At 50.5% G+C, this 25,565-nt stretch overlaps 3 protein-coding genes across 6 annotated transcripts in view; 1 reads left to right on the top strand and 2 right to left on the bottom strand.

Annotated features, from left to right (window-relative positions):
- Nucleotides 1–1,866, bottom strand: part of HMOX2 (heme oxygenase 2) — a 28,726-nt gene extending 26,860 nt beyond the window's left edge. Inside the window, exon 1 of the mRNA XM_018040383.1 lies at nt 1,761–1,866. The gene's annotated coding sequence lies outside the window, so the exon portion shown is untranslated. The remainder of the gene's footprint in view (nt 1–1,760) is intronic.
- Nucleotides 1,947–20,609, top strand: NMRAL1 (NmrA like redox sensor 1). 3 transcript variants are annotated; one of them, XM_018040386.1, is made up of 6 exons: nt 1,947–1,968; nt 14,941–15,014; nt 15,163–15,401; nt 17,741–17,990; nt 19,090–19,280; nt 20,302–20,605. In XM_018040386.1, the coding sequence occupies exons 2-6, from the start codon at nt 14,975–14,977 to the stop codon at nt 20,479–20,481; spliced, it is 900 nt and encodes a 299-aa protein (XP_017895875.1). In that variant the 5' UTR covers nt 1,947–1,968; nt 14,941–14,974; the 3' UTR covers nt 20,482–20,605. The 3 variants fall into 3 exon arrangements, with proteins under 3 accessions (XP_017895875.1, XP_017895873.1, XP_017895874.1); XM_018040384.1 differs by lacking the exon at nt 1,947–1,968 and adding an exon at nt 14,602–14,775 and having other exon boundaries at nt 20,302–20,609; XM_018040385.1 differs by lacking the exon at nt 1,947–1,968 and adding an exon at nt 14,717–14,812.
- The window catches only part of DNAJA3 (DnaJ heat shock protein family (Hsp40) member A3), a 30,834-nt gene continuing 28,217 nt past the window's right edge, over nt 22,949–25,565 (bottom strand). The window contains exons 11-12 of one of the 2 annotated variants that reach the window (XM_005697929.3): nt 24,667–24,783; nt 22,949–24,124 (exon numbers count right to left, since the gene is read on the bottom strand). In XM_005697929.3, coding sequence (XP_005697986.3) covers nt 24,680–24,783 — 104 coding nt within the window. In that variant the 3' untranslated portion in view covers nt 22,949–24,124; nt 24,667–24,679. The remainder of the gene's footprint in view (nt 24,125–24,666; nt 24,784–25,565) is intronic. The other variant, XM_018040843.1, reaches the window with a different exon arrangement.

Here is a 25,565-nt window from a genome sequence, read left to right as displayed (position 1 = left end):
GTGTGAGTGCTCATTTGCTCATTCGAGTCTGACTCTTTGCAACTCCATGGTCTATGGCCAGCTCCTCTGTCCATGGTCTTTCCCAGGCAAAAATACTGGAGTGGGTTGCCATTTCCTTCTCCAGGGAATCTTCCTGAACTAGGGACAGAACCTGCATCTGCTGCCTTAGCAGGCAGATTGTTTACCACAGAGCCACTTGGGAAGCCTTTGGCTTAGCTACTGTATTTGAAAACTTTTCCCAGTTTCACCAAGTAAACTTGGAAATGACCAACTGAACTGTCAGCTTGTGATGTTTTTGTCTTGTGATGTTTCTCTAAAAAAAAAAAAAAAACTAACTAAAGAATAAAGCACAGAATTACTCATTTATATTCCTTATCCCCCTCCTCACAAAAGAAAAACTAAAAATGTTAATGTGGCAGTTAAAATTTTAATCAAAATACCCTAGTTAATGCCATAACAGAAATTCAAATACATAAAAACAGTGAGTTCCTGTTTCCTTCTACTTGGGAGGACAGTTTAGGGGGAGAGAGAAGACTGTCTAGTTTAAATAACATAAATCCGTTTCCACTCTAGGAAAAAGCATGGGATCTGGGGGCAGACAACTGGGTACAAGACCACCTATGCCCTTTTTCTGATTGTGGGAGGCAAGTTAAGCTTCTTAATTCCATTCATCGTTAACCCCGTTTCACAAGTGGGAAAACTATCAACTCACAAGGTTTTGTTAGGGGCTGAGAGTGAGAAGGGGAAGACAGAGGATGAGATGGCTGGATGGCATCACCTGGATGGACATGAGTGTGGGTGAACTCCGGGAGTTGGTGATGGACAGGGAGGCCTGGCGTGCTGCAATTCATGGGGTCGCAAAGAGTCCGACACGACTGAGCGACTGAACTGAACTGAGAGTGAGAGGGCTTCCTGAGCTCTAGAGCCCTGTAGGATGTCTCTCTTTTTTCAACCATGCTCCACCTGGTGCGGGTCATGGGAGCCAATGATACAATATAATAAGGATGAACGGCCACAGGCCACAGCAACCAGTTCACCAGAAGTCATTAAAATGACAAGACGCTGATAGGCCTTGTGCTAAGACTGTGCAAGGCCGTCCTGGCAGCTTTTACACGGCAATTAACACACCGAGGGCACCGCGCTTGTGAGGTGACAGGTAGACTCCCTGCCAGACCAACCAACTGCCCCTGACGTTGGTCCCTTGCAACCTGGAGGCCGCGGGTCATTAGGGAAGTCACGACAGTGACTCAAAGGGCCCTTCAGACAGAGGTGAGTCAGGAGGAGGAAGGTCAGAGCCCAGGCGCGCCAGCAGCCCGGGTACGACTCTCGACTATCGGACGCCAGGCTAGGTCTGGGTCCTCGCCGGCCCAAAGTGGACCGACGTGCTGGCTGGGCGGCCAGAGGCTGCAGGCCCGGCGGGAACGCCAAGTCCTCCCGCGGCGCCCCGGGGGTCGGGTCACCTCCTGTGGGGCGCAGGAGACGCCGGCAGGGGGTGTGCCCCAGGCGGACCGACGCGAACGAGCGGCTCAGGCCTCCCCGGGCCTCTGAAACGCCGTCTGGGAAGCGAGGTCCTCCCTCCTGGCCCCCGGCAGCCCCGCTCGCCGCCTCCCAGCCGCCCCTCGCCCCGGCCCGTCCGGGCTGCCTCAGGCGGGAGCCGGGGAGCAGCGGGCCGTGTCGGCCGAGCCGAGGTCCCGAGAGCCGGAGGTGGCCAGGCTCGCGGAGGAGCCCCGAGAGAGGCCCGACAGGACACCGACACTCACCCGCCGCGGGTCCGCTCCGGCGTCCGTCAGCACCGCGTCCGCGCGTCAGTAGGCGACTCGCTCGGGCGCCGCGACCGCCGCAGCCTAGCAAGCAGCCCGACGTGCGCACGCAGCGGGGGGCGGGGCCTGCGCAGGACACGCCCCTGCGGCGGGCTCGCGGCAGCCGTCCTCGCGCGGTGGTGTGCGGCGGAAGTCGAAGTGCGGACTGGTGAGTTCCCTTCGTGAGAAGAGGTGTTCATGAACGCCTCTCCGGGCTCTTCTTGCAATTTATCACCACCGCTTCAGGCTTATCTCGTGCGTTCTCCTCCTGTCCCATCTGTCATTTCTTTAACCATCCAACTGGCTTCAGGACTGATACTGTCTGGTATTGGCAAAGGTGTAGGGAATGTTATAATCGGCAATAGGCTTTCTCTTTGATCTAGTACTTCCATTTCTGGGTAGCTTTTTCTAGAGAAACGCAAGAACCCAAAAAGACACAAACAAGCAAGTTCACTGCAACAGCATTTCGGTGCAAACCTTGAAAGAGCCTGAACGTCTAGTGGGATGGTTGGTGGAGAGGGGCACATCTCCCTATTCAAGAGAGTTGTGCTGGATAAAAAGAAATGGAAGGGTATTCCCTGGCAGTCCAGTAGGAACTAGGATCCCGGAAAAAATAAAAGGGGGAGGGGTGAGGGCAGACACCACCTTAAGGGAGGCAATCAAGTAGAAGGGGATTAGAAAATCAAGTTGTAGGAGAATATAAAAATACATTCAGAGGACTTCCCTGGTGGTCCTCTAGTATGCATTATGTATCTGCATTATGCATTAACCAGACTTCCTCAGGGGCAGAAATACCTGCTCAACCATAAAGATCAATTTTTCTCCTGCCACTGGCCATGAAACTCCTGAGATAATAACATTCCTTTCTCAATCCCTCAGGAGTCAGGATGTAGATATCTTAGGGTGGTATTGGGCTGCACCTTATTAATGTTACTAGATATATTACTTCTATTCTGCCTATTTTATGAGATTGAGGTTTCTTGCATTACCAGACCTGTGACTGAACCTCGGATAAAATTAATGACAATTAAACAGCTTGAGGTTTCCTGCATTACCGGATGTGTGACTGTGCCTCAGATAAAATTAATTACAACAACAGACTGGTTCCAAATAGGAAAAGGAGTACATCAAGGCTGTATATTGTCACCCTGCTTATTTAACTTCTATGCAGAGTACATCATGAGAAACGCTGGGCTGGAAGAAACACAAGCTGGAATCAAGATTGCTGGGAGAAATATCAATAACCTCAGATATGCAGATGACACCAGCCTTATGGCAGAAAGTGAAGAGGAACTAAAAAGCCTCTTGATGAAAGCGAAAGAGGAGAGTGAAAAAGTTGGCTTAAAGCTCAACATTCAGAAAACGAAGATCATGGCATCTGGTCCCATTACTTCATGGGAAATAGATGGGGAAACAGTGTCAGACTTTATTTTTTTGGGCTCCAAAATCACTGCAGATGGTGATTGCAGCCATGAAATTAAAAGACACTTACTCCTTGGAAGAAAAGTTATGACCAACCTAGATAGCATGCTGAAAAGCAGAGACATTGCTTTGCCAACAAAGGTCCGTCTAGTCGAGGCTATGGTTTTTCCAATGGTCATGTATGGATGTGAGAGTTGGACTGTGAAGAAGGCTGAGTGCCGAAGAATTGATGCTTTTGAATTGTGGTGTTGGAGAAGACTCTTGAGAGTCCCTTGGACTGCAAGGAGATCCAACCAGTCCATCCTAAAGGAGATCAGCCATGGGATTTCTTTGGAGGGAATGATGCTAAAGCTGAAACTCCACTACTTTGGCCACCTCATGTGAAGAGCTGACTCACTGGAAAAGATTCTGATGCTGGGAGGGATTGGAGGCAGGAGGAGAAGGGGACGACAGAGAGTGAGATGGCTGGATGGCATCACGGACTTGATCCACGTGAGTCTGAGTGAACTCCAGGAGTTGGTGATGGACAGGGAGGCCTGGCGTGCTGCGATTCATGGGGTCGCAGAGAGTTGGCACCACTGAGGGACTGAACTGGACTGAACTGAAACAACTTGAAACAATTGATCTTATAGATGATTCTAAAAGATTAGTGAATCGCTTCTCAGCCTTTTGGCTAAGATCAAGTGTAAAAGATCAGTGATTGTAACAGTGTAACTTTAGATATGGGAAGAAGCAGCAAGAAAGAGCCATTTCCCTGACCATGACCAACGGTAAGACAGGTGGTCCAGAGGCTTATGACTATTCTTAACAGGGCCCTTTGTCAGCCCACAAAGGGCCCTGTTGCTGCTGCTGCTAAGTCGCTTCAGTTGTGTCCGACTCTGTGCAACCCAATAGACGGCAGCCCACCAGGCTCCCCCGTCCCTGGGATTCTCCAGGCAAGAACACTGGAGTGGGTTGCCATTTCCTTCTCCAATGCATGAAAGTGAAGAGTGAAAGTGAAGTCGTACAATTGTGTCCGACTCTTAGCGACCCCATGGACTGGCCCTGTTCAGTTCAGTTCACTTCAGTCTCTCAGTCGTCTCTGACTCTTTGCGACCCCATGAATTGCAGCACGCCAGGCCTCTCTGTCCATCACCAACTCCTGGAGTTCACTCAAACCCACGTCCATCGAGTCGGTAATGCCATCCAGCCATCTCACCCTCTGTCGTCCCCTTTTCCTGCCCCCAATCCCTCCTAGCATCAGAGTCTTTTCCAACGAGTCAACTCTTCGCATCAGGTGGCCAAAGTACTGGAGTTTCAGCTTTAGCATCATTCCTTCCAAAGAAATCCCAGGGCTGATCTCCTTTAGAATGGAATGGTTGGATCTCCTTGCAGTCCAAGGGACTCTCAAGAGTCTTCTCCAACACCACAGTTCAAAAGTATCAATTCTTCGGCACTCAGCTTTCTTCACAGTCCAACTCTCACATCCATACATGACCACTGGAAAAACCATAGCCTTGACTAGACGGACCTTTGTTGGCCAAGTAATGTCTCTGCTTTTGAATATGCTGTCTAGGTTGGTCATAACTTTCCTTCTAAGGAGTAAGCGTCTTTTAATTTCATGGCTGCAATCACCATCTGCAATGATTTTGGAGCCCCCAAAAATATGAACTCTGACACTGTTTCCACTGTTTCCCCATCTATTTCCCATGAAGTGATGGGACCAGATGCCATGATCTTCGTTTTCTGAATGTTGAGCTTTAAGCCAACTTTTTCACTTACCCTCTTTCACTTTCATCAAGAGGCTTTTTAGTTCCTCTTCACTTTCTGCCATAAGGCTGGTGTCATCTGCATATCTGAGGTTATTGATATTTCTCCCGGCAATCTTGATTCCAGCTTGTGCTTCTTCCAGCCCAGCGTTTCTCATGATGTACTCTGCATAGAAGTTAAATAAGCAGGGTGACAATATACAGCCTTGACGTACTCCTTTTCCTATTTGGAACCAGTCTGTTGTTCCATGTCCAGTTCTAACTGTTGCTTCCTGACCTACATATAGGTTTCTCAAGAGGCAGGTCAGGTGGTCTGGTATTCCCATCTCTTTCAGAATTTTCCACAGTTGATTGTGATCCACACAGTCAAAGGCTTTGGCATAGTCAATAAAGCAGAAATAGATGTTTTTCTGGAACTCTCCTGCTTTTTCGATGATCCAGTGGATGTTGGCAATTTGATCTCTGGTTCCTCTGCCTTTTCTAAAACCAGCTTGAACATCAGGAAGTTCACGGTTCACGTATTGCTGAAGCCTGGCTTGGACAATTTTGAGCATTACTTTACTAGCGTGTGAGATGAGTGCAATTGTGTGGTAGTTTGAGCATTCTTTGGCATTGCCTCTCTTTGGGATTGGAATGAAAACTGACCTTTTCCAGTCCTGTGGCCATTGCTGAGTTTTCCAAATTTGCTGGCATATTGAGCACAGCACTTTCACAGCATCATTTTTCAGGATTTAAAGAGCTCAACTGGAATTCCATCACCTCCACTAGCTTTGTTCATAGTGATGCTTTCTAAGGCCCACTTGACTTCACATTCCAGGATGTCTGGCTCTAGGTGAGTGATCATACCATCGTGATTATCTTGGTCGTGAAGATCTTTTTTGTACAGTTTTTCTGTGTATTCCTGCCACCTCTTTTTAATATCTTCTGCTTCTGTTAGGAGGTCCATAACATTTCTGTCCTTTATCGAGCCCATCTTTGCACAAAATATTACCTTGGTATCTCTTATTTTCTTGAAGAGATCTCTAGTCTTTCCCATTCTGTTGTTTTCCTCTATTTCTTTGCATTGATCGCTGAGGAAGGCTTTCTTATCTCTTCTTGCTATTCTTTGGAACTCTGCATTCAGATGCTTATATCTTTTCTTTTCTCCTTTGCTTTTCGCTTCTCTTCTTTTCACAGCTATTTGTTAAGGCCTCCCCAGACAGCCATTTTGCTTTCTTGCATTTGTTTTCCATGGGGATAGTTTGATCCCCGTCTCCTGTACAATGTCACAAATGTCCGTCCATAGTTCATCAGGCACTCTGTCTATCAGATCTAGCCCCTTAAATCTATTTCTCACTTCTACTGTGTAATCATAAGGGATTTGACTTAGGTCATATGTGAAAGGTCTAGTGGTTTTCCCTACTTTCTTCAATTTAAGTCTGAATTTGGCAATAAGGAGCTCATGATCTGAGCTACAGTCAGCTCCCGGTCTTGTTTTTGCTGACTGTATAGAGCTTCTCCATCTTTGGCTGCAAAGAATATAATCAGTCTGATTTCGGTGTTGACCATCTGGTGATGTCCATGTGTAGAGTCTTCTTTTGTGTTGTTGGAAGAGAGTGTGTGCTATGACCAGTACATTCTCTTGGCAAAACTCTATTAGCCTTTGCCCTGCTTCATTCTGTATTCTAAGGCCAAATTTGCCTGTTACTCCAGGTGTTTCTTGACTTCCTACTTTTGCATTCCAGTCCCCTATAATGAAAAGGACATCTTTTGGGGGTGTTAATTCTAAAAGGTCTGGTAGGTCTTCACAGATCCGTTCAACTTCAGCTTCTTCAGCATTACTGGTTGGGGCATAGACTTGGATTACTGTGATATTGAATGGTTTGCCTTGGAAATGAACAGAAATCATTTTGTCATTTTTGAGATTGCATCCAAGTACTGCATTTCGGACTCTTTTGTTGACCATGGTGGCTATTCCATCTCTTCTAAGGGATTCCTGCCCGCAGTAGTAGATATAATGGTCATCTGAGTTAAATTCACCCATTCCAGTCCATTTTAGTTTGCTGATTCCTAGAATGTTGATGTTCACTCTTGTCGTCTCCTGTTTGACCACTTCCAATTTGCCTTGATTCATGGACCTAACATTCCAGGTTCCTATGCAATATTGCTCTTTACAGCATCAGACCTTGCTTCTATCACCAGTCACATCCACAACTGGGTATTGTTTTTGCTTTGGCTCCATCCCTTCATTCTTGAGTTATTTCTCCACTGATCTCTAGTAGCATATTGGGCACCTACTGACCTGAGGAGTTCCTCTTTCAGTATCCTATCATTTTGCCTTTTCATACTGTTCATGGGGTTCTCAAGGCAAGAATACTGAAGTAGCTTGCCATTCCCTTCTCCAGTGGACCACATTCTTTCACACCACTCCACCATGACCTGCCCGTCTTGGGTGGCCCCACAGGGCATGGCTTAGTTTCATTGAGTTAGACCAGGCTGTGGTCCATGTGATTAGATTGACTAGTTTTCTGTGAGTATGGTTTCAGTGTGTCTGTCCTCTGATGCCCTCTCGCAACACTTACCGTCTTTCTTGGGTTTCTCTTACCTTGGACGTGGGGCATCTCCCTGTTAAGAGTAGCCAAACAAAGGTCCAGATAGTCGAGGCTATGGTCTTACCAGTGGTCACATGCACTTGTGCACGCTGGACTGTAAAGAAGGCAGAGCACCAAAGAACTGATGCCTTCACACTGTGGTGCTGGAGAAGACTCCTGAGAGTCCCCTGGACAGCAAGGAGGTCAAACTAGTTAATCTTAAGGGAAATTAACCCTGAATATTCATTGGAAGGACTGATGCCAAAGCTGAAGTTGCAGTATTTTAGTCACTTGATGTGAACAGCCAGCTCATTGGGAAAGTCCCTGAAGCTGGGAAAGATAGGACAGAAGGAGAAGAGGGCATCTGAGGATGAGATGGTTGGATGGCATCACCGATGCAATGGACCTGAACTTGGGCAAACTTTGGGAGATGGTGAGGGACTGGGAGAACTGGCGTGCTACAGTCTGTGGGGTCACAAAGATTCGTACACGACTGGGCGACTGAACAACACCAATAGGGCCTAGTCCAGTAATAGCGCATTGAATGGCCTATCAGTGAAATTCTGACCTGAGAATGAGCATTCCTAGTACCAGGGGACAAACTATTCACGAAATGCCTCCTGACTTTGGTTGAAGCTGAGATCAAAAGGGAAGGAATTGTAAAATAAAGAATGTTGCCCACCATCCAGTTCTGCAGGAATTGAGTCATTAGTCACAATAGTCACTGACCTACAACACACCCTGAAATGGGGAAGATGGGGATGAGGCACTTTGTGCTCTAGGAAAACTGGCAGAAATGGCCCTCAGGTAGATATTTCCAGGAGAAATTTTTATGAACCGTTTCTTGTATCTTCCCATACTTGGAAATGCACTAAAACCATTAACTAAGATATCTGTTCCTCACGAATAGCAGTAACTTTCTCCCAAGGTATGTGCTTGATTGTCTGTGCGTGTGTGCCAAGTCCCTTCAGTTGTGTCTGACCCTTTTTGACCCTGTGGACTGCAGCCCACCAGGCTCCCCTGTCCATGGGATTCTGTCCATGGGATTCTCCAGGCAAGAATATTGGAGTGGGTTGCCGTGCCCTCCTCCCGGGGATCCCAGTCCAGGGACTGAACCTGCTTCTGTTGTGTCTCCTGCATTGGCAGGTGGGTTCTTTACCACTAGCGCCGTGTAAGAAGCCTGTAACCTGTAAACTTTTCTCAAAATCACACCCTCATCTCTTCAGAACAGTTCTCAGCGCTCAGGTTGACTGGAATAAAATTTTCCATTTCTTTCTTAGATTGGCCATTGTTGAATTTTTTAGTCAACAATCCCTTTTTTTTAATATTTAAAATTTTTTCTTTTCTTTTTCTTTTTTTTTTTTTTAACTACAAAACATTATCTTTGGGGCTTCTTGGTGGCCCAGTGGCTAAGACTCCACCCTCCCAATGCAGAGGGCCCAGGTTAAATCCCTAATCAGGGAACTAGATCCCACATGCTAAGACCCTGTGCAGCTAAATAACATTCTTGAAAAACAAACAAACAAATGTTATCTTTCTACACATTTGTGTTTACGTGTGTAAATGCATCCAAAAGAGGGAAGGTTTACACACTAGAATGACAGAGGGATGGGAAAGCTCATTTGTGCTATGTATCTGTACCATTTAAATTTTTTATGAAAATGAATAATTGAGTCATGCAAAATCAGATTTAAAAGGATGAATCTTGGGACTTTGCTGGTAGTCCAGTGATTGAGATTCTGAGCTTCCACTGCAGGTGATGTGGGTTCGATCCCTGGTTGGGGAACCAAGATCCCACATGCAGTGGAGCAACTAAGCCTGCATACGCAACTCCTGAACCTGCGTGCCTCAACTAGAGAGTCCTTGCAAAAGATCCTGTATGCTGCAACTAAGACCCGACACAGCCAAACAAATATTTTAAATAGATAAGTAAAAGAATGAATTTTAAGACTGCCTGCTGTCCCAAATACGCATACATAAAATTGAACTAAACCAAGTGGCAGTGATTGGAGGAGGGGTTGCCTCAAGGTTCCAATGAGATAACGTGGTCCTAAGTCTGTGCCTGACACGTAGAAGCCCAGAGAAGAGTTTTCACTGTTATCATCATTAGTACATGGGCTGGCTGGACTGACAAGTGCTTTGCAGGAAGTCCTTTGTCAGATATAAGGTCCCACAGGAGGTGCTGAGTCATGGCTGAGCTAATGCCAGTCAGTTGCCAAATCTTTCCCCTTAGGCCTCAGGGAACCTCCTGAGGTGGGTAGCTGGGGCTTGAAGAAACAAGACCTTTGCCCAGGCTGCCTATCTGCCCACCCACTTCGGAACAGCTCCCTAGTACCAGCACCACAGATCAGAAGCCGGGGGCAGAGATGCTCTTCTCTGCCACTCACTGTCTGCACTGATTTCCAAGCTCTGGGTTCAATGATACCAAAGGGCATTGGAGTTACTCAAGTCCCAGTGTGGGAGGCTCCTCTCAAACCCAGCGTCCGTGACCGATCAGCTTCATGGGCTTGTAACTAGAACAGTCATACTGGGTCCCCAGGCTCAGAAGGATCTTGGGCTTGGTTTAGGTTCTGCTACCACAGTCTTGAAATTCTCAGTAATTTTAAAACAATGGGTCTTGCGTTTTCTTTTTGCAATGTGCCTTACACAATATGCAGCTGGTCCTGAGACCTTCCTGATGGTCCAGTGGTTAAGACACACCCTTCCACTGCATGTGAAATGGGTTTGATCCCTGGTCTGGGAAATTAAGATTCCAGATACCATGGGGTAAAGCTGAAAAAAAAAAAAAAGATTTCTGCAGTTGGTCCCATTGAGGATCTTCTTGTTTGGATTTATTTCCTTAAAGTGGAGACCTCAGAATATCGAGTTTTGTGGCTTAACCCACACAGTTGAAGAAAAGTCCCACCTTTTATCAGAATAATAGGCACTTGGATTCCATTCAGTAAGTTACTGAGTTCCTACTAAATGCTGGACATTGTGCCAGGAAGAAGAGAGAGAGAGATAAAAAAAGACATGGGGCCAACTCTTAGGAAGCCCACAGTCTAATATGGTAGAGACCATGTTGCCAGTGGAATAGAGATGGGAATGAATTAGTAGCTATCCTAGCCTAGGAGTCAGAGAGGGCTTCCTGGAGGAAGTGATGGTTATGTGATGTGTTAAGGAATGAGTAGGAGTTAGCCCTATCTAAGATGAGAAATGCTGCACTGGAAGAAACACAAGCTGGAATCAAGATTGCCAGGAGAAATATCAATAACCTCAGATATGCAGATGACACCAGCCTTATGGCAGAAAGTGAAGAGGAACTAAAAAGCCTCTTGATGAAAGTGAAAGAGGAGAGTGAAAAAGTTGGCTTAAAGCTCAACATTCAGAAAATGAAGATCATGGCATCTGGTCCCATCACTTCATGGGAAATAGATGGGGAAACAGTGGAAACAGTGTCAAACTTTATTTTTTTGGGCTCCAAAATCACTGCAGATGGTGATTGCAGCCATGAAATTAAAAGACACTTATTCCTTGGAAGAAAAGTTATGACCAACGTAGACAGAATATTCAAAAGCAGAGACATTACTTCATCGACTAAGGTCTGTCTAGTCAAGGCTATGGTTTTTCCAGTGGTCATGTATGGATGTGAGAGCTGGACTGTGAAGAAAGCTGAGCGCCGAAGAATTGATGCTTTTGAACTGTGGTGTTGGAGAAGACTCTTGAGAGTCCCTTGGAGTGCAAGAAGATCCAACCAGTCCATTCTGAAGGAGATCAGCCGTGGGATTTCTTTGGAGGGAATGATGCTAAAGCTGAAACTCCAGTACTTTGGTCACCTCATTCATAGAGTTGACTCATTGGAAAAGACTCTGATGCTGGGAGGGATCGGAGGCAGGAGGAGAAGGGGATGACCGAGGATGAGATGGCTGGATGGCATCACTGACTCGATGGGCATGAGTCTGAGTGAACTTGGGGAGTTGGTGATGGACAGGGAGGCCTGGCGTGCTGCAATTCATGGGGTCGCAAAGAGTTGGACACGACTGAGCGACTGAACTGAAGGTGGTCAGAGGAGGCCTTACAAATAGCTGTGAAGAGAAGAGAAGCGAAAAGCAAAGGAGAAAAGAAAAGATATAAGCATCTGAATGCAGAGTTCCAAAGAATAGCAAGAAGAGATAAGAAAGCCTTCCTCAGCGATCAATGCAAAGAAATAGAGGAAAACAACAGAATGGGAAAGACTAGAGATCTCTTCAAGAAAATTAGAGATACCAAGGGAATATTTCATGCAAAGATGGGCTCGATAAAGGACAGAAATGGTATGGACCTCCTAACAGAAGCAGAAGATATTTAGAAGAGGTGGCAAGAATACACAGAAGAACTGTACAAAAAAGATCTTCACGACCAAGATAATCACAATGGTGTGATCACTCACCTAGAGCCAGACATCCTGGAATGTGAAGTCAAGTGGGTCTTAGAAAGCATCACTATGAACAAAGCTAGTGGAAGTGATGGAATTCCAGTTGAGCTCTTTCAAATCCTGAAAGATGATGCTGTGAAAGTGCTGTGCTCAATATGCCAGCAAATTTGGAAAACTCAGCAATGGCCACAGGACTGGAAAAGGTCAGTTTTCATTCCAATCCCAAAGAGAGGCAATGCCAAAGAATGCTCAAACTACCACACAATTGCACTCATCTCACACGCTAGTAAAGTAATGCTCAAAATTGTCCAAGCCAGGCTTCAGCAATACGTGAACCGTGAACTTCCAGATGTTCAAGCTGGTTTTAGAAAAGGCAGAGGAACCAGAGATCAAATTTCCAACATCCACTGGATCATGGAAAAAGCAAGAGAGTTCCAGAAAAACATCTATTTCTGCTTTATTGACTATGCCAAAGCCTTTGACTGTGTGGATCACAATCAACTGTGGAAAATTCTGAAAGAGATTGGAATACCAGACCATCTGACCTGCCTCTTGAGAAACCTATATGCAAGTCAGGAAGCAACAGTTAGAATTGGACATGGAACAACAGACTGGTTCCAAATAGGAAAAGGAGTACGTCAAGGCTGTATATTGTCACCCTGCTTATTTAACTTCTATGCAGAGTACATCATGAGAAACGCTGGGCTGGAAGAAGCACAAGCTGGAATCAAGATTGCCGGAAGAAACATCAATAACCTCAGATATGCAGATAACACCAGCCTATGGCAGAAAGTGAAGAGGAACTAAAAAGCCTCTTGATGAAAGTGAAAGAGGGTAAGTGAAAAAGTTGGCTTAAAGCTCAACTTTTAGAAAACTAAGATCATGGCATATGGCCCCATCACTTTATTTCGCATGAAGAAACATTGTCAGAGTTTATTTTGGGAGGCTCCAAAATCACTGCAGATGGTACTGCAGCCATGAAATTAAAAGACGCTTTCTCCTTGGAAGGAAAGTTATGACCAACCTAGATAGCATATTAAAAAGCAGAGATATTACTTTGCCAACAAAAGTCCGTCTAGTCAACACTATGGTTTTTCCAGTGGTCATGTATGGATGTGAGAGTTGGACTGTGAAGAAAGCTGAGTGCCGAAGAATTGATACTTTTGAACTGTGGTGTTGGAGAAGACTCTTGAGAGTCCCTTGGACTGCAAGGAGAGCCAACTAGTCCATTCTAAAGGAGATCAGTCCTAGGTGTTCTTTGGAAGGACTGATGCTAAAGCTGAAACTCCAGTACTTTGACCACCTGATGTGAAGAATTGACTCATTGGAAAAGACCCTGATGCTAGAAGGGATTGGGGGCAGGAGGAGAAGGGGACAACAGAGGATGAGATGGCTGGATGGCATCACTGACTCAATGGACGTGAGTTTGAGTGAACTCCAGGAGTTGGTGATGGACAGGGAGGTCTGGCGTGCTGCGATTCATGGGGTCGCAGAGAGTCGGACACGACTGAGCGACTGAACTGAACTGAACTGAAGGTGGTGGGAGGATGGTATACAGTCTGAGCTCCGAGAATAGCATAATAGGCTGTGGAGGAGGCAATGCAAGGTTATGCAAGATAAACATTCTATTTAGATGACACCTTCACTTATAGACACAAAGGTGTATTTATTAAAATAAATGCACACATCTTATATATTTTACATATATAAAATACACATTACTTCGTAGGTTATTTCCACCAGTGAATTCGGGAAAATAACACCAGTTTTAGTTTGATTTCCCTGTAACTCTAGTTCCTAGTAAATGTTTATACAACCAGTCAATCAGCAAATATTTATTGAGTGACTACTTGTACCAGGCACTATTTTAGGTGCTGGGAAATCAGCCATGAATGGAGACAAGTGCCTACTGTCATGAAACTGACATTCCTGGAGCGGTTAGTACACATTTTGGAATGAAAGGAGGGGAAAAAAATGCTTTTATCCTAGTCAGCAACAACATTTCAGAAGAGGAGTGAGAGGGTCATTTTTGAGTTTTAGTTGAACAAGGAAATATATACATAATACATATATATACATACATATATATATATATGTATGTATATATATATATATATAATTTGTAGAATACCCTAGTTGTCCAGTAGTTAGGACTCTGCTTCCACTGCAGGGGGACACCTGTTCTATTCTTGGTCGGGGAACTATCCCACATGCCTTGGGGCGTGGCCAAAAAAAAAAAAAGAGAGCTCTTTTCTGTTAAAAAGAATTGAAACCTGGGCAAGTAGCAACCTCAAGTATGAGTCAGGCATACAAGAACTGAGACAGAGCCTTGGGTGTTAAGAGTCACGAATACAGATTTGTCTGTGGGCGACACCCATATCTCAAAGATCAGATATTCATACAAAATAAGAAGTATTTACTTATTCGTTTTTGCTTGGCGCAGTCGTCACCACCAGCATTCGCCTATGCAGTCCTCCTCTGCAAGTGCATTTCGGTCAGACCCGATTTACGCAAATACGGTTTACGTAGGCCTCGGGCCAGCGGCTCCAGACCTTCCGCCGAGTTCGCCCGAGTCGGGACGAACCATCTGTGCCCGCGGAGGGGGGTGGCGTGTCCGCTTCGCGAAGTCAGGGCCCAGACGGCGAGGATTCGGAAGCCACGCAGCCTGGGGTCCCTTCATGCAGGATGAATGGGAAAGCATGGCTTTGCCAGGTTGCATCTGGAGCTGAGGGCGAGGGTAGGCCCCACATGAAGGGTTGCATCCCCCCTCCGCGGTGGACTCGCCTGCAGCCCCGCGAGTCCCCAGTTCCCGGACCGGTTCACACCTAGGCCTTCACTGGGAGGTACAGCCGGTCTGGGGGACCCGGGAACGGGTTGCGGGTAGGACCTGGAGCCGGCCCGAGGGGACGGGGGTGGCGGGGTCCCTGTATTTCCCGGCCGGAACGCCCCCTAGGGCCTATGCGGCGCGTGCGCCCCTTCGCCCACTCTGCGCCTCTCACTGCCCCTAGACTTCTCGGGACCACACCTTCCGCTCCCGCTCCCATGGCAGACAAGAAGCTGGTGGTGGTGTTTGGAGCCACAGGTAAACGAAACCCCAAAAGGAGGCGCTGGACCCCTTACCCAGGACAGCCCAGGGGTCCGGCCGGCCCCGTCCCCCAGCGCTAGGGGCACCACCCTCGGCAGGCCTCCCATGCAGGTTCCACCCTGCAGGTCTTTCTGATTCTCCGCAGGTGCCCAGGGAGGCTCAGTGGCCCGGACGCTCCTGGAAGATGGGACATTTAGAGTCCGAGTGGTGACCCGGGACCCTGGGCAGAGGGCAGCGAAGCAGCTGAGGCTGCAAGGTGCAGAGGTAGTGAAGGGAGACCAGAATGACGAGGCCAGCATGGAGTTGGCCCTGAGCGGGGCTCACGCCACCTTCATTGTGACCAACTACTGGGAAAACTGTAGCCAGGAGCAGGAGGTCAAGCAGGTGAGGGCAGGCCGCAGGGCATCTGGAGGCCAGGGCAGGAGCCGGGCATCTTCAAAGAGTTCCCAGGTCTCTGCTGGTCCTTGCAGGGCAGCTCTGACTTGTTAGAGAGGGGCTGCCCCCTGCCTGTGACGATGGACACTGCAGCCATTCCCCTCCTCTTCCATGCAGGCCTCCTAGACTTGGATAAGGGCAGGAGGTGGCTTCTTCACCCAATGATTTAAGATCACCATACTGTTCACCCTTTTGACGTGTACAGCTCAGTGTTTCTTCACGTTTGCAAAATTGTGCCACCATCACCACTACTAGTTCTAGAACATTTCATCACCCCCAAAAGAAAACACCACAGGTGGTGGCAGCCCCTCCCCATTCTTCCCTCCCCAGGCCCAGGCAACCACAATCTGCTTTATGTCATCCAGTGACTTCACATTTTCCTAAACAACTCTGCTGACCCATAATTTTCTTAAAAGGTACACATTTTAATTGTACAATTTGATGAAATTTGAAGATAAATATACCCATATAACTGACTTCCCAGTTGGCGCTAGTGGTAAAGAACCCACCTGTCAATGCAGGACACGTAAGAGACATGGGTTCAGTCCCTGAGTCAGGAAGACCCCCTGGAGGAGGGCATGGCAACCCACTCCAGTGTTCTTGCCTGGAGAATCCCATGGACGGAGGAGACTGGCGGACTACAGTCTATAGGGTCGCAAAGAGTCGGACCTGGTTGAAGCCACTTAGCACACACACAGCACACATACCCATGCAACTAACATTCTCATCAAAATATGGTGAGGGGCAGGGAAGCCTGGCGTGCTGCAGTTCACGGGGTCTCAGAGTCAGACACAGCTTGGTGACTGAACAACAGCAAGAATCAAAGCATAACCCATCACCATTGTTCCCCAAATCTGCCATGTCCCTTTTTAGATGTTTCATGTTTCCCTTTATTCTCTTTTCCACCCAGCTTCTCTCTGGTCCGTGGCTGTTGAGCCCAGGCTGCTGTGGGAGGGATGTGAGACAAACATGCATCTTTTTAAAATCTCCTGGAAGGTGGAGACACTTGCAGTGGGCCTGTCACATAGCAGGCGCTTGGGTATTTGTCAAAGGTATGACTGGTGCAGCCAAGGTTCCAGGGCTGAGACCCCTGGCCATCGGCTTTCAGTCCTGCCCCGTCCACAGCTCCCCGCTGCCTTGGCTGTGGATGTGACTTCCCTGAGCTGGTCTGTGTTTCCTCCCATGTAAAGGGGAGCTTTACTGGACCACTTTGGTCCATAAAGGGAAGCTGGACTGGACCACTGGTCTCTTCGTTTTTAACCTTGAGCCTTCAGTTGCTGTCTTACCTGGAAGCCCATCTCAGAGAGTAGACAAAGATAGCTTTTCTGGTTCATGCAGATCCCGTCAACCTGACCGCCTGCACCATGACAAATGATGACAAGCCAGGTAGCTTAAAACAACAGGAATTCATTCTCTCCCAGCTCTGAAGTCTAGGAGTCCAACAGCAAGGTGTTGGCCCTGCCCTGTCTGGAGGCTTGCCTCTTCCAGTGTCTGGTGGTGTTGGCTCTCCATGTGGTCACATCACTCTGGGCTCTGCCTTTGTCTTCACGAGGCCTCTCCTCCCTATCTCCTCTTCCATCTCTCATAAGGACACTTGTCATTGGGTTGAGGCCCCACCAGGGTAATCCAGGATGATCTCAAGTTTTTTAACTTAAAAAATCTCTTCGGAGACCCTTTCCCAAACGATGTGACATTCACAGGTTCTGGTGGATGGGAGGTGGACATATCTCTTGGCCACCATCCAGCGCCCTACACAGCCTTGTGAAGCAGGTGGTCTGTCCCCATATAACTGACAAGGCCAGAGCAGTTAGACCCTTTGTCCTGGAAGGCACAGCCAGGGCGCTGCAGAGCCAGTCTGGATCCCAGGTGGCGTGTTTCGTGTGCTGAACAGCTGAGCCATAGCGCTTCTTTAGGGGATGGCTGGGACTCTCCAAGGAAGACGGCACAGCACGGGGACAAGATGCCATCTGAGCACAGGCAGAGACGGGAAGCCTCTGTGCACCCCCTCCCAGGTGGCACATGGTGGGCCCACCCTGGAAGGTGGGATGACCTGGATGATCTGGGGAAGGGGCGCTAAGGCTGTGTGGCTGGTGGGAGGCTTATAACCCTGGGGTAGAGGATGTGATGCTGAGGGAGCTGCACAGGAAAGGGGGAACCTTATCAGAGCGGTTAGTAGCCTGTGGCTCTTGGCACAGTGGCCTCTCGGGTGGGAGAGCCAGGGCCGTGATCGGGACACACCCTTCCTCTGAGCTTCGTGGCTTCTCCCTTCCCACCTGCCCGCCAACCAGGGAAAGCTGCTGGCCGATCTGGCCAAACGCCTGGGCCTGCGCTACGTGGTCTACAGCGGCCTGGAGAACATCAAGAAGCTAACGGCGGGGAGACTGACAGCGGGACACTTTGACGGCAAAGGGGAGGTGGAGGAGTATTTCCGGGACATCGGTGTCCCCATGACCAGTGTGCGGCTGCCCTGCTATTTCGAGAACCTCCTCTCCTACTTCCTGCCCCAGAAAGCCCCGGATGGAAGGAGCTACTTGCTGAGTGAGTGTGCTCCCTCGGGCGTCTGCTGGCACCGTGCGGTGGCCCAGAGAGCGGGCTTGTCCTCCAAGGGCTCCGGGCCTGAGCCCCGGCCCTCTCACAATAGACCCATGACCCTGCTGGGCATCCATGTCCTGTCCCATGAGACGGGCATGGCCCAGACTTCCCCAGGGAAGATCTGCCCAATGCGGGGACACCGTGCTGCGTCTGTCGGAGAGCTTTGCAGAAACGAGCGTGGTTCTTTTCGTCAGTGAGGAGAGGGTTTGGAGGGCTAGGTCCAGTTGTAGATTTCCCAGGGGTAGGAAAGCACTTTCTTCTCAGTGCCCGTCTGCAAATCTACAAGCAGCTTGGAGGGCACTGTGTCCAACCTGTGTCCTGCCGCCAGCAGGGCAGTGCAGGAGGCTCGGCAGGCAGAGCGGGAAAGGTCAGCACCCTCCCCTGGCTCCTCACCTCTGCATGACCCTCCCTTGGGCAGAGTCTGGGCCTGGCACCCCACCACCACCCTTAACAGTTTGCAGAGCCATCGTCATTCACCTGTGTTCCATCACTGAGCTGGAGTTCATCCCCACAGGTTCCTGGGTAGTCTGAATGGGCAGCTGTGGAAACTTAACAGGCAGGGCCTGAGGGCTACAGGTGCCTCATCTAGACAGAGCTCTGCCTCTCCCTCCTGAAGCCACACCGCGGCCGGTAGAGTCACTCATTAACACGTTTATCAGCACCCACCCACCATGCAGCTCTGGGCTTGGCCCCGGCCTTGGCCAACCGAGCTTTCTTGCTGGCGTTTGGAGCACCCTCCGTGGGTGTCCACGTCAGGAACTGGGGTTTGCATCCATTCTTGGGCAGAGTGCCTTTCAAAGCCCCTTGCTCTCCTTCTGCTTGTTCCCGTCTCAGGCCTGATGAGTGGCAGGCCTGGAGTTCTCCCCGGCCCGGCTCCCAGGATTTGAATGGCCTGCCAGCGGCAGAGCTCCGTCGTGTCCCGTTTCCTGACTCAGTTCTGCTGCTGACCCTGAAGTGTCTGAGTTAGGCCAGGTGCTGACCTGTGCGCTGGTGGAGACTGACCCCTCAAGAGACACAGGCCAGCACATCCCTCTTCCCCTCCCAGGCTTGCCCATGGGTGATGTGCCCATGGATGGCATGTCCGTGGCCGACCTCGGTCCCGTGGTGCTCAGCTTGCTAAAAACACCAGAGGAGTACGTCGGCAGGAACATCGGGCTCAGCACCTGCAGGCACACGGCAGAGGAGTACGCCGCCCTGCTCACCAAACACATAGGCAAGGTGGTGCGCAACGCCAAGGTGAGAGGCCTGGCGGGAATGTGGTAGCCCCATCCGAGGGGCTTTGCGGGTAGCAGGGGAATGGCATCCTGGGCTGCCCCACGCTCTGAGCATCACAAAGCCAAGTTCATCCTCAAGAGAATGCTGATGTGCTGTTCTCAGGAGGGAAGTGTGGCTGCCGAGTGAGATGTCTGGCTCTGGCAGAGGGCCAAGTGGCAAGAAAAGGCTCCAGGAAGAGGACCTAGCAGGGGCCAAAGCAAGGAGGGAGAGCACGGGGTGTCTTGGACTGCTTGGTGGAGGGGATCGAGGCTGCAGTAGGCCCCATCCAGCCCCTTTCCCTGGCCTGGCACAGTCCCCTCCTTCCCTCACCTACCCTGTCCTGTCCAGACCCCTGGGTTTGTTGTTTCTAATCATTTTGAGAGTCTGGGATATTCAGAGTCATTAAATGACAGAAACCACCCACACAACACCCCAGACACAAGCAGAGCAGTAAAGGGGGGAGAGACCAGGGCAGGACACGTTTTGGGCTCAGATTTTGCTCCCAGCCCTTAACACCCACCTGTGTGTTACCAGAGGCCCAGCCCCTGGCCCTTCTCTGCCTCGGTTTCTTCATCTGTAAAGTGGGTGTACGGAGCGTATCCTGTCCTTGGGCTGCTGTGAAGAGTGAATGGAATAACTGATGTAGACACTCCCTTGGCACAATGAATGTTCTACAAAACATGCACTAAAGGGTTGTATATTACTCTCTAAACAAAGAAAGCCTGAGGCAGTCATGGAGGGTTTGGGAGCCAAGGAGTTAATGTTCAATTTGGTCAGGAAAGGGGAACAGCTTTGCTTTGGTGTTTTGAGCAAGAAAGTGACAAAAGCAGAGTCCTGATATGGATGGGACTGAGATGTTTGCACCTCATGATCTTGGAAGAACTGGATATAAATTGCCCTGAACAGTGGTTTTTGAAGTTTCATCTTTTTAGTATCAATGGTTTTCAGATGGATTCAGGGGGACAGAGTGGGGACTGAGGTACCGATGCCCATCTGCTTGCAGACAAGCCCTGAGGACTATGAGAAGCTTGGCTTCCCTGATGCCCAGGATCTGGCCAACATGTTCCGTTTCTATGCCCTGAAACCTGACCGCAACATCGAACTGACCCTGAAGCTCAACCCCAAGGCCAGGACGCTGGACCAGTGGCTAGAGCAGCACAAAGACGACTTCGCAGGGCTGTAACCCTGCCCACCTCTCAACCGTGTCTGGGGGGACTGGGGGTGCAGTCACAGTGACCCTCTCTTGTGTTACAAGAAAGTTTATTCTTTAAATAAAGGCCATTGTTCTTACAGATGGCTTCCAAGAGAAAAGCACTTTGTTTCATGGTTTGGGGTTGGGATGGCAGATGCTGGGGCACCAAGGCCATGAAAATTCCAATAGGAAGCGTCAAGTGCCCATCCAAGTGTGGGGGGCCAAGAGCACCCCCCTCCCAGCCCTGCAGCCAGGGGCGACGTCTGACACCCCTGCACACACACCCTCCCACCCCAGAACATCTGGTCATCCGCGTGTTCCGAGTTTCAGGGTGGGAAGACCAGCCCCTTCTTCCTCTCCCTTCACCTCCCTCCTGGGCCCCCAGGTGCAGCAGCCTAGAGATGTGGTGATCTCAAAACATGCTGGTAAGAAACCCCTGAGGGATGTGAGAGAGCTGTGGACCCCAGGCCATGAGAACTGAGCACTGTGGAGAACAGGGGATGCCGTCCACAGCACAGGCAGGGAGGGGAAACCAGGGATGTGACCACCTAGCCCTGCTCGGTGGGCAGAGCCCCCCAGGCATCTGGACGGCTTCCCTTTCCTGTTCACTATAGAGGTGAGAACCAAAGGCCCAGAGGACACAGCCAGTGGGGAGACTGGTGTCTCTGGGAGCTTGCAGGACGTCCACTGTGGTCTCTACCCTGCTGTGGCCTTGGGACCCGCAGAGGCACTGAGAGGATAGCAGGGCCGCCAAATTCATTCGATCTGTTGATTCATAAGCACTTCTTCGACAGCTTATCCAGTGTGCTGGACCCTAAACAATGTTAACCAGGAAAGTTATGCACCGTGTCCTGAGTCTGGTTTAGCAGGAGAGCCAGACACCAATGTGCAGGAAGACTGCAGACCGACATTAGGCTGCAGAGAGCAGGGGGGATGAACACTGGAGGAGGGCCCACTTCAGGGGCACAGGGACAGCCTGAGGGAGCGGCCTCCCAGGACGGTAGGAGGGAGCAGATGTGCTGACACAGGCTTCCAAGAACCTGTCAGGTTCTCAGCAGGAGAACCTGACAGGTCATCCGTGTCCAGCCCTGTGACGCCCAAGTGCCGTGGGCCCTCTGGAGGGGAGACTCACCTGCTGGAACCCTGACTCATGATGTCGGGATCCAGGAGTAGCCCTCGGCCAGCACCAAGCCTAAGGAAAGCCCGCCTCGCTGGCTCCAGGGTGAGCTGCAGGGAGCTGAGGGCAGGCTCCGGCCGGTGCTGGCCATTTCACACCAGGCCTCTTGGGGTAGGTTGCTCACTTGGTACCCCCTGGCCGGGCTGCTATGAAGACTACATGGGGGAACTGGGGAGAAGCAGCATCTAACTCCCTGGGCCCCTCGTGGTCAGGCCTCGTAAGCCTCCAGTGCCTTCCCTGTCTGCCCTCCTCCCAGCACTTCAGCAAGTGCTCGCCTCCCAGTCACAAAGGCCCAGCGCCCTAGGGACACCCTCTTGTGTTTCTAAATGGCTCCTCTCATGCTCCAGCCCCACCTCAGGCTGCAGAGGGGTCAGGAGACTGATCTCAGGAGCCAGCTGTGGGAATGAGCCAAACTCAGTCCAGCCAAGCCTCGAGGGGGACCTGAACCTACAGATGCTGCCCTGCCACCTTCTGACCACCGGAGGGAAGAATGCCTTGGCACAGCCGTGAAGATGTCTCAATGGAAAGAAAATCCACTTTCCCCTTTCCAAGTCTAGACTGCTAGTTTCAAAAAACATGGCTTTGGTTGACTTCTCTAGGAAGAAGACCTGAGGTGCCAAGAGAGACGTGATCGAGCCCTCCACCACCGTACCCTGGGGTCTCAGATCCTGCCGAGCCCACGCTGAGTCCACAGCAGGTGCTTGGCAAACTTCTGTTCAACAGAGGAAGAGTTTGGAGACTGGCAGGAAGTCTCTGAGCCTCCTTCTTGCCCACCAGGTCTTCCCAGCCTCTTCACCCAATCCAGCAAGTGCCCACCCCCACCTCCACTACAGCCTGCTCAGCCCAGAACCCCGGGGCAGGGCAGTCATGTGCTTGGGGACCACTCCAGCCACCATAGCCCAGACAAAGACCACAATACACACAAAATACCTTAATATTCCTCTGACAACAATGGAGGAAACAAAAAGTCTCTAGTGATGGTGGCGGTGACACTTAGGGACCTGAGGAGGCCACACTGCAGGTGTTTCGAGCTGCGGGCTCCCAGAGTAAAAGCGACACGCTGGATATCACTGCAGGATAAGCTCCCTGCTTCAGGTTGGGAGGGTCCACACCTGTCAGAGTGATACCTGTCCTCGGTGGGGTTGATGCTGAGAAAAGCCACCTCCAGTCACCCCCAGGAAGGCCAGCAGATGTGGGGTGGCCTGACGGGCAGGTGAGCACCTGCTGCTGGGCCACCTGCAGAGAGCTGTCCGAACTCTTTCAAAGAAGAGATGACCACAATTCAGGTTTTAAATATCTCTTTGCAGTAGATAATCTTATTTACATTGATACAGAATCATATTACATTCTTAGAGCACACACTAGCAGATGCTTTATTTCAGTAAATTATGGGGGGGAAACAGAAAGGACACTAATCAGAAGGGTTCTCCATTAGCCTGTCTCGCCAGAGCGGGGGGATCTGGAAACAGAGGGGAACCTGCGCGTCCCAGGAGCCAAGGCTGGGAAATGGTGCTTGGTCTGGCTGGATGCTGGAGAATCTTCGATTGCTGAAACTGTGCTCTCCTCTAAACAAACACTCGTACAGGAAAAGACAATGATTCTCAGCACTGAATAATTTAAACACATGTCTGACCTTAAGTCAGAAGTGAGTGGTGAGACCCAAGGCCCTGATAGCAGCGGGGCAGGGCTGGGGTTGAGAGGCCCTCAGTCAGCCCCAGGCCACATTGGCTGTGGTCCAGCAGAAGGGCAAGAGCCCCACTCATGCCTGCCTTAGAAAAACACAACTCAACTCTCGGGGGACAGGGCCACCCTGTCCTCCTGACGGAGGTCACAGCCCATGTGATCAAGAGTGAACTCTCCAGGGACTGTCCTCTAGGTGTCAACCCAGGCCCTCCAGGCCCCAGGTTCCAGCTGCTCAGTACCTTTGGGAATTAAAACCAACTCCAGCTGAAGGGTGGGTGACACCAGTGGGGTGTGTGCCCCAGGTTCCTAGGAAGGATAACCTGTCAGGAAAGACTCATTCTGGAACGTCCCGGAGGTTTGCTGAGAAGGAAATCAATCACGTCACAACTCGGTGCAACTTAAGGCTTCATTTTCAAGCTGTAAGCATGGCCTTTAATTCTTTAACCACATTCAGTTCCAAATTAAGAGTTTCAGCTCTGCAGGAAGTGTCCAGCCGTCTGACTGCCAGAGCCTGAAGAGGCCAAGTTACCTACCCACAGAAAGGAAACTACCAGCCCTGAGGCTGGCCATGCCTGACTGCCCAGCGTCTGTCCCATATGCCGCGACCTTCCGTGAAGAGCTGCGTGGCCACGCGAGTTCGCTGTTGCCAAGGCGGTCCGGAGGCCTCTGCAGGCAGGGGCTCGGTGCTGCCATGGGGAATCCTCCTGCGTCCAAGGTGCCCTGGCCACGAGGAGGTGCTGCTGTTCCCTGCCTAGTTCCCGGTGGACCGTTTTCCTGAGCCAAGACACAAACGGGTACAGTTCACTGGCCTCGCAGGGAGGACACGCCCTGTTGGTGAACTTCTGCGGTCCCTGGGAAGGAGCCGCCGCCATCAGGGACCAGCACAAATGAAAGGTGTGTCCCAAGACACCATGGCGAGCAAGCAGGACTCCCATCACTGCCCCACCCCACTCCACACTAGAGCTGACATTGCCCTAGACATCCCAGGCAGGGCAGGGCGGGGCTGGGGAGATCTGAGTTCTAGGCCTGGCTCTGCTGTGACCTGCCCTCTGTGACTATGGGCAACCTGGTTCCCACCATGGCGGGATGCAATGCCCCCGGGAGATGGTGGAAGGAGGGCTGGGGGCTCCAGGAGGTGGTTCAGCCCTGCACTACTGGCCAGCTCCCCTTGGGCTGAGGCTGGGTTCACACCATGCCTGAGATGAGAACCTCTTCACCTCTCAGGGTGGGGGGATGATACTGGCTAAAATGAGGGAAAACAGGGATTCATTAGTTCAGAGGGGCATGAAGGGGAGGAACCTCAGGGGTTTTCCTACCTCGGCTGGGATATCAGGAGGTAAACATTCTCTTAAGTTTGGAAAGGAATCCCTCCTTGTCCTCCCCAGCCTCAGGCCTAGCCTTGCCTCCCGCGGAGCTATCCATGGTGCTGCCACCTGGGCATAAACAGCAGAGAGAACTGGGGTCAAGGGTGCAGACCTCCTCACAGCCCGCCTCAGGCCCCGCCTGGCCACCCAGGACTCGTGCTCCAATAGCCACCAAGCGCCACCCCGAGAGGAGAGGTGGCCGTATCAGGTTGTCCAGGGTTGTCCTGTTCATCAGATGACTCAGCACTTAGAGCATCCCAACTGTTCCCCAAGTCACTGGCCCTCAAGAGGAAAACAAGGAACAGAAATGGACATCAGGCAGCTGTCCCACCTTAACAACCATAACAGAAAAACAGCCGGCGCCGATGCCTTCCAGGCCAGGCTACATGGCATCCGTACCTCAGTCAATCCTTACGATAACCTTACAGGTAAATTCCAGATGAAAGAAACAAAAACCAGAGGCACAAAGGGGTTAGGTGGCATGACTAAGGTCACAGAGCAAATAAGCGAGCAGGAGGTCTGAGTTCAGACCCAAGCAGTCAGACACCAAAGCCCAGGCTCTGAGAAGGTGAAGAGCGTGTGCCGAGAGCCACTGACCAGCTTCCACACCCAGCTAGTGCACACAGACCATCTTCAGGGCACCCAGGACCCCAGGACATGTGCACTGCTCATCTGGGACGGGGCAGCCAAGGGCCCCGTGTGTCACCGGGCAAGCACCTGGCTCCAAATGCTCCAAGACGGGGTGGCCGCCCTTCTGTTTCCAGAGGGGCCGTGAGACCCCTCTGCACAAACACGTCACGTTAAAGATCGGCCACCCACGAGGCAAGAGGACCAATGCGCTACGAGCTGGA

The sequence above is a fragment of the Capra hircus genome, chromosome 25 (genome assembly GCF_001704415.2).
Source record: "Capra hircus breed San Clemente chromosome 25, ASM170441v1, whole genome shotgun sequence".
NCBI lineage: Eukaryota > Metazoa > Chordata > Mammalia > Artiodactyla > Bovidae > Capra > Capra hircus.
The sequence above is the reverse complement of the archived record's forward strand: the minus strand, read 5'-3'. Positions and strand labels throughout refer to the sequence as shown.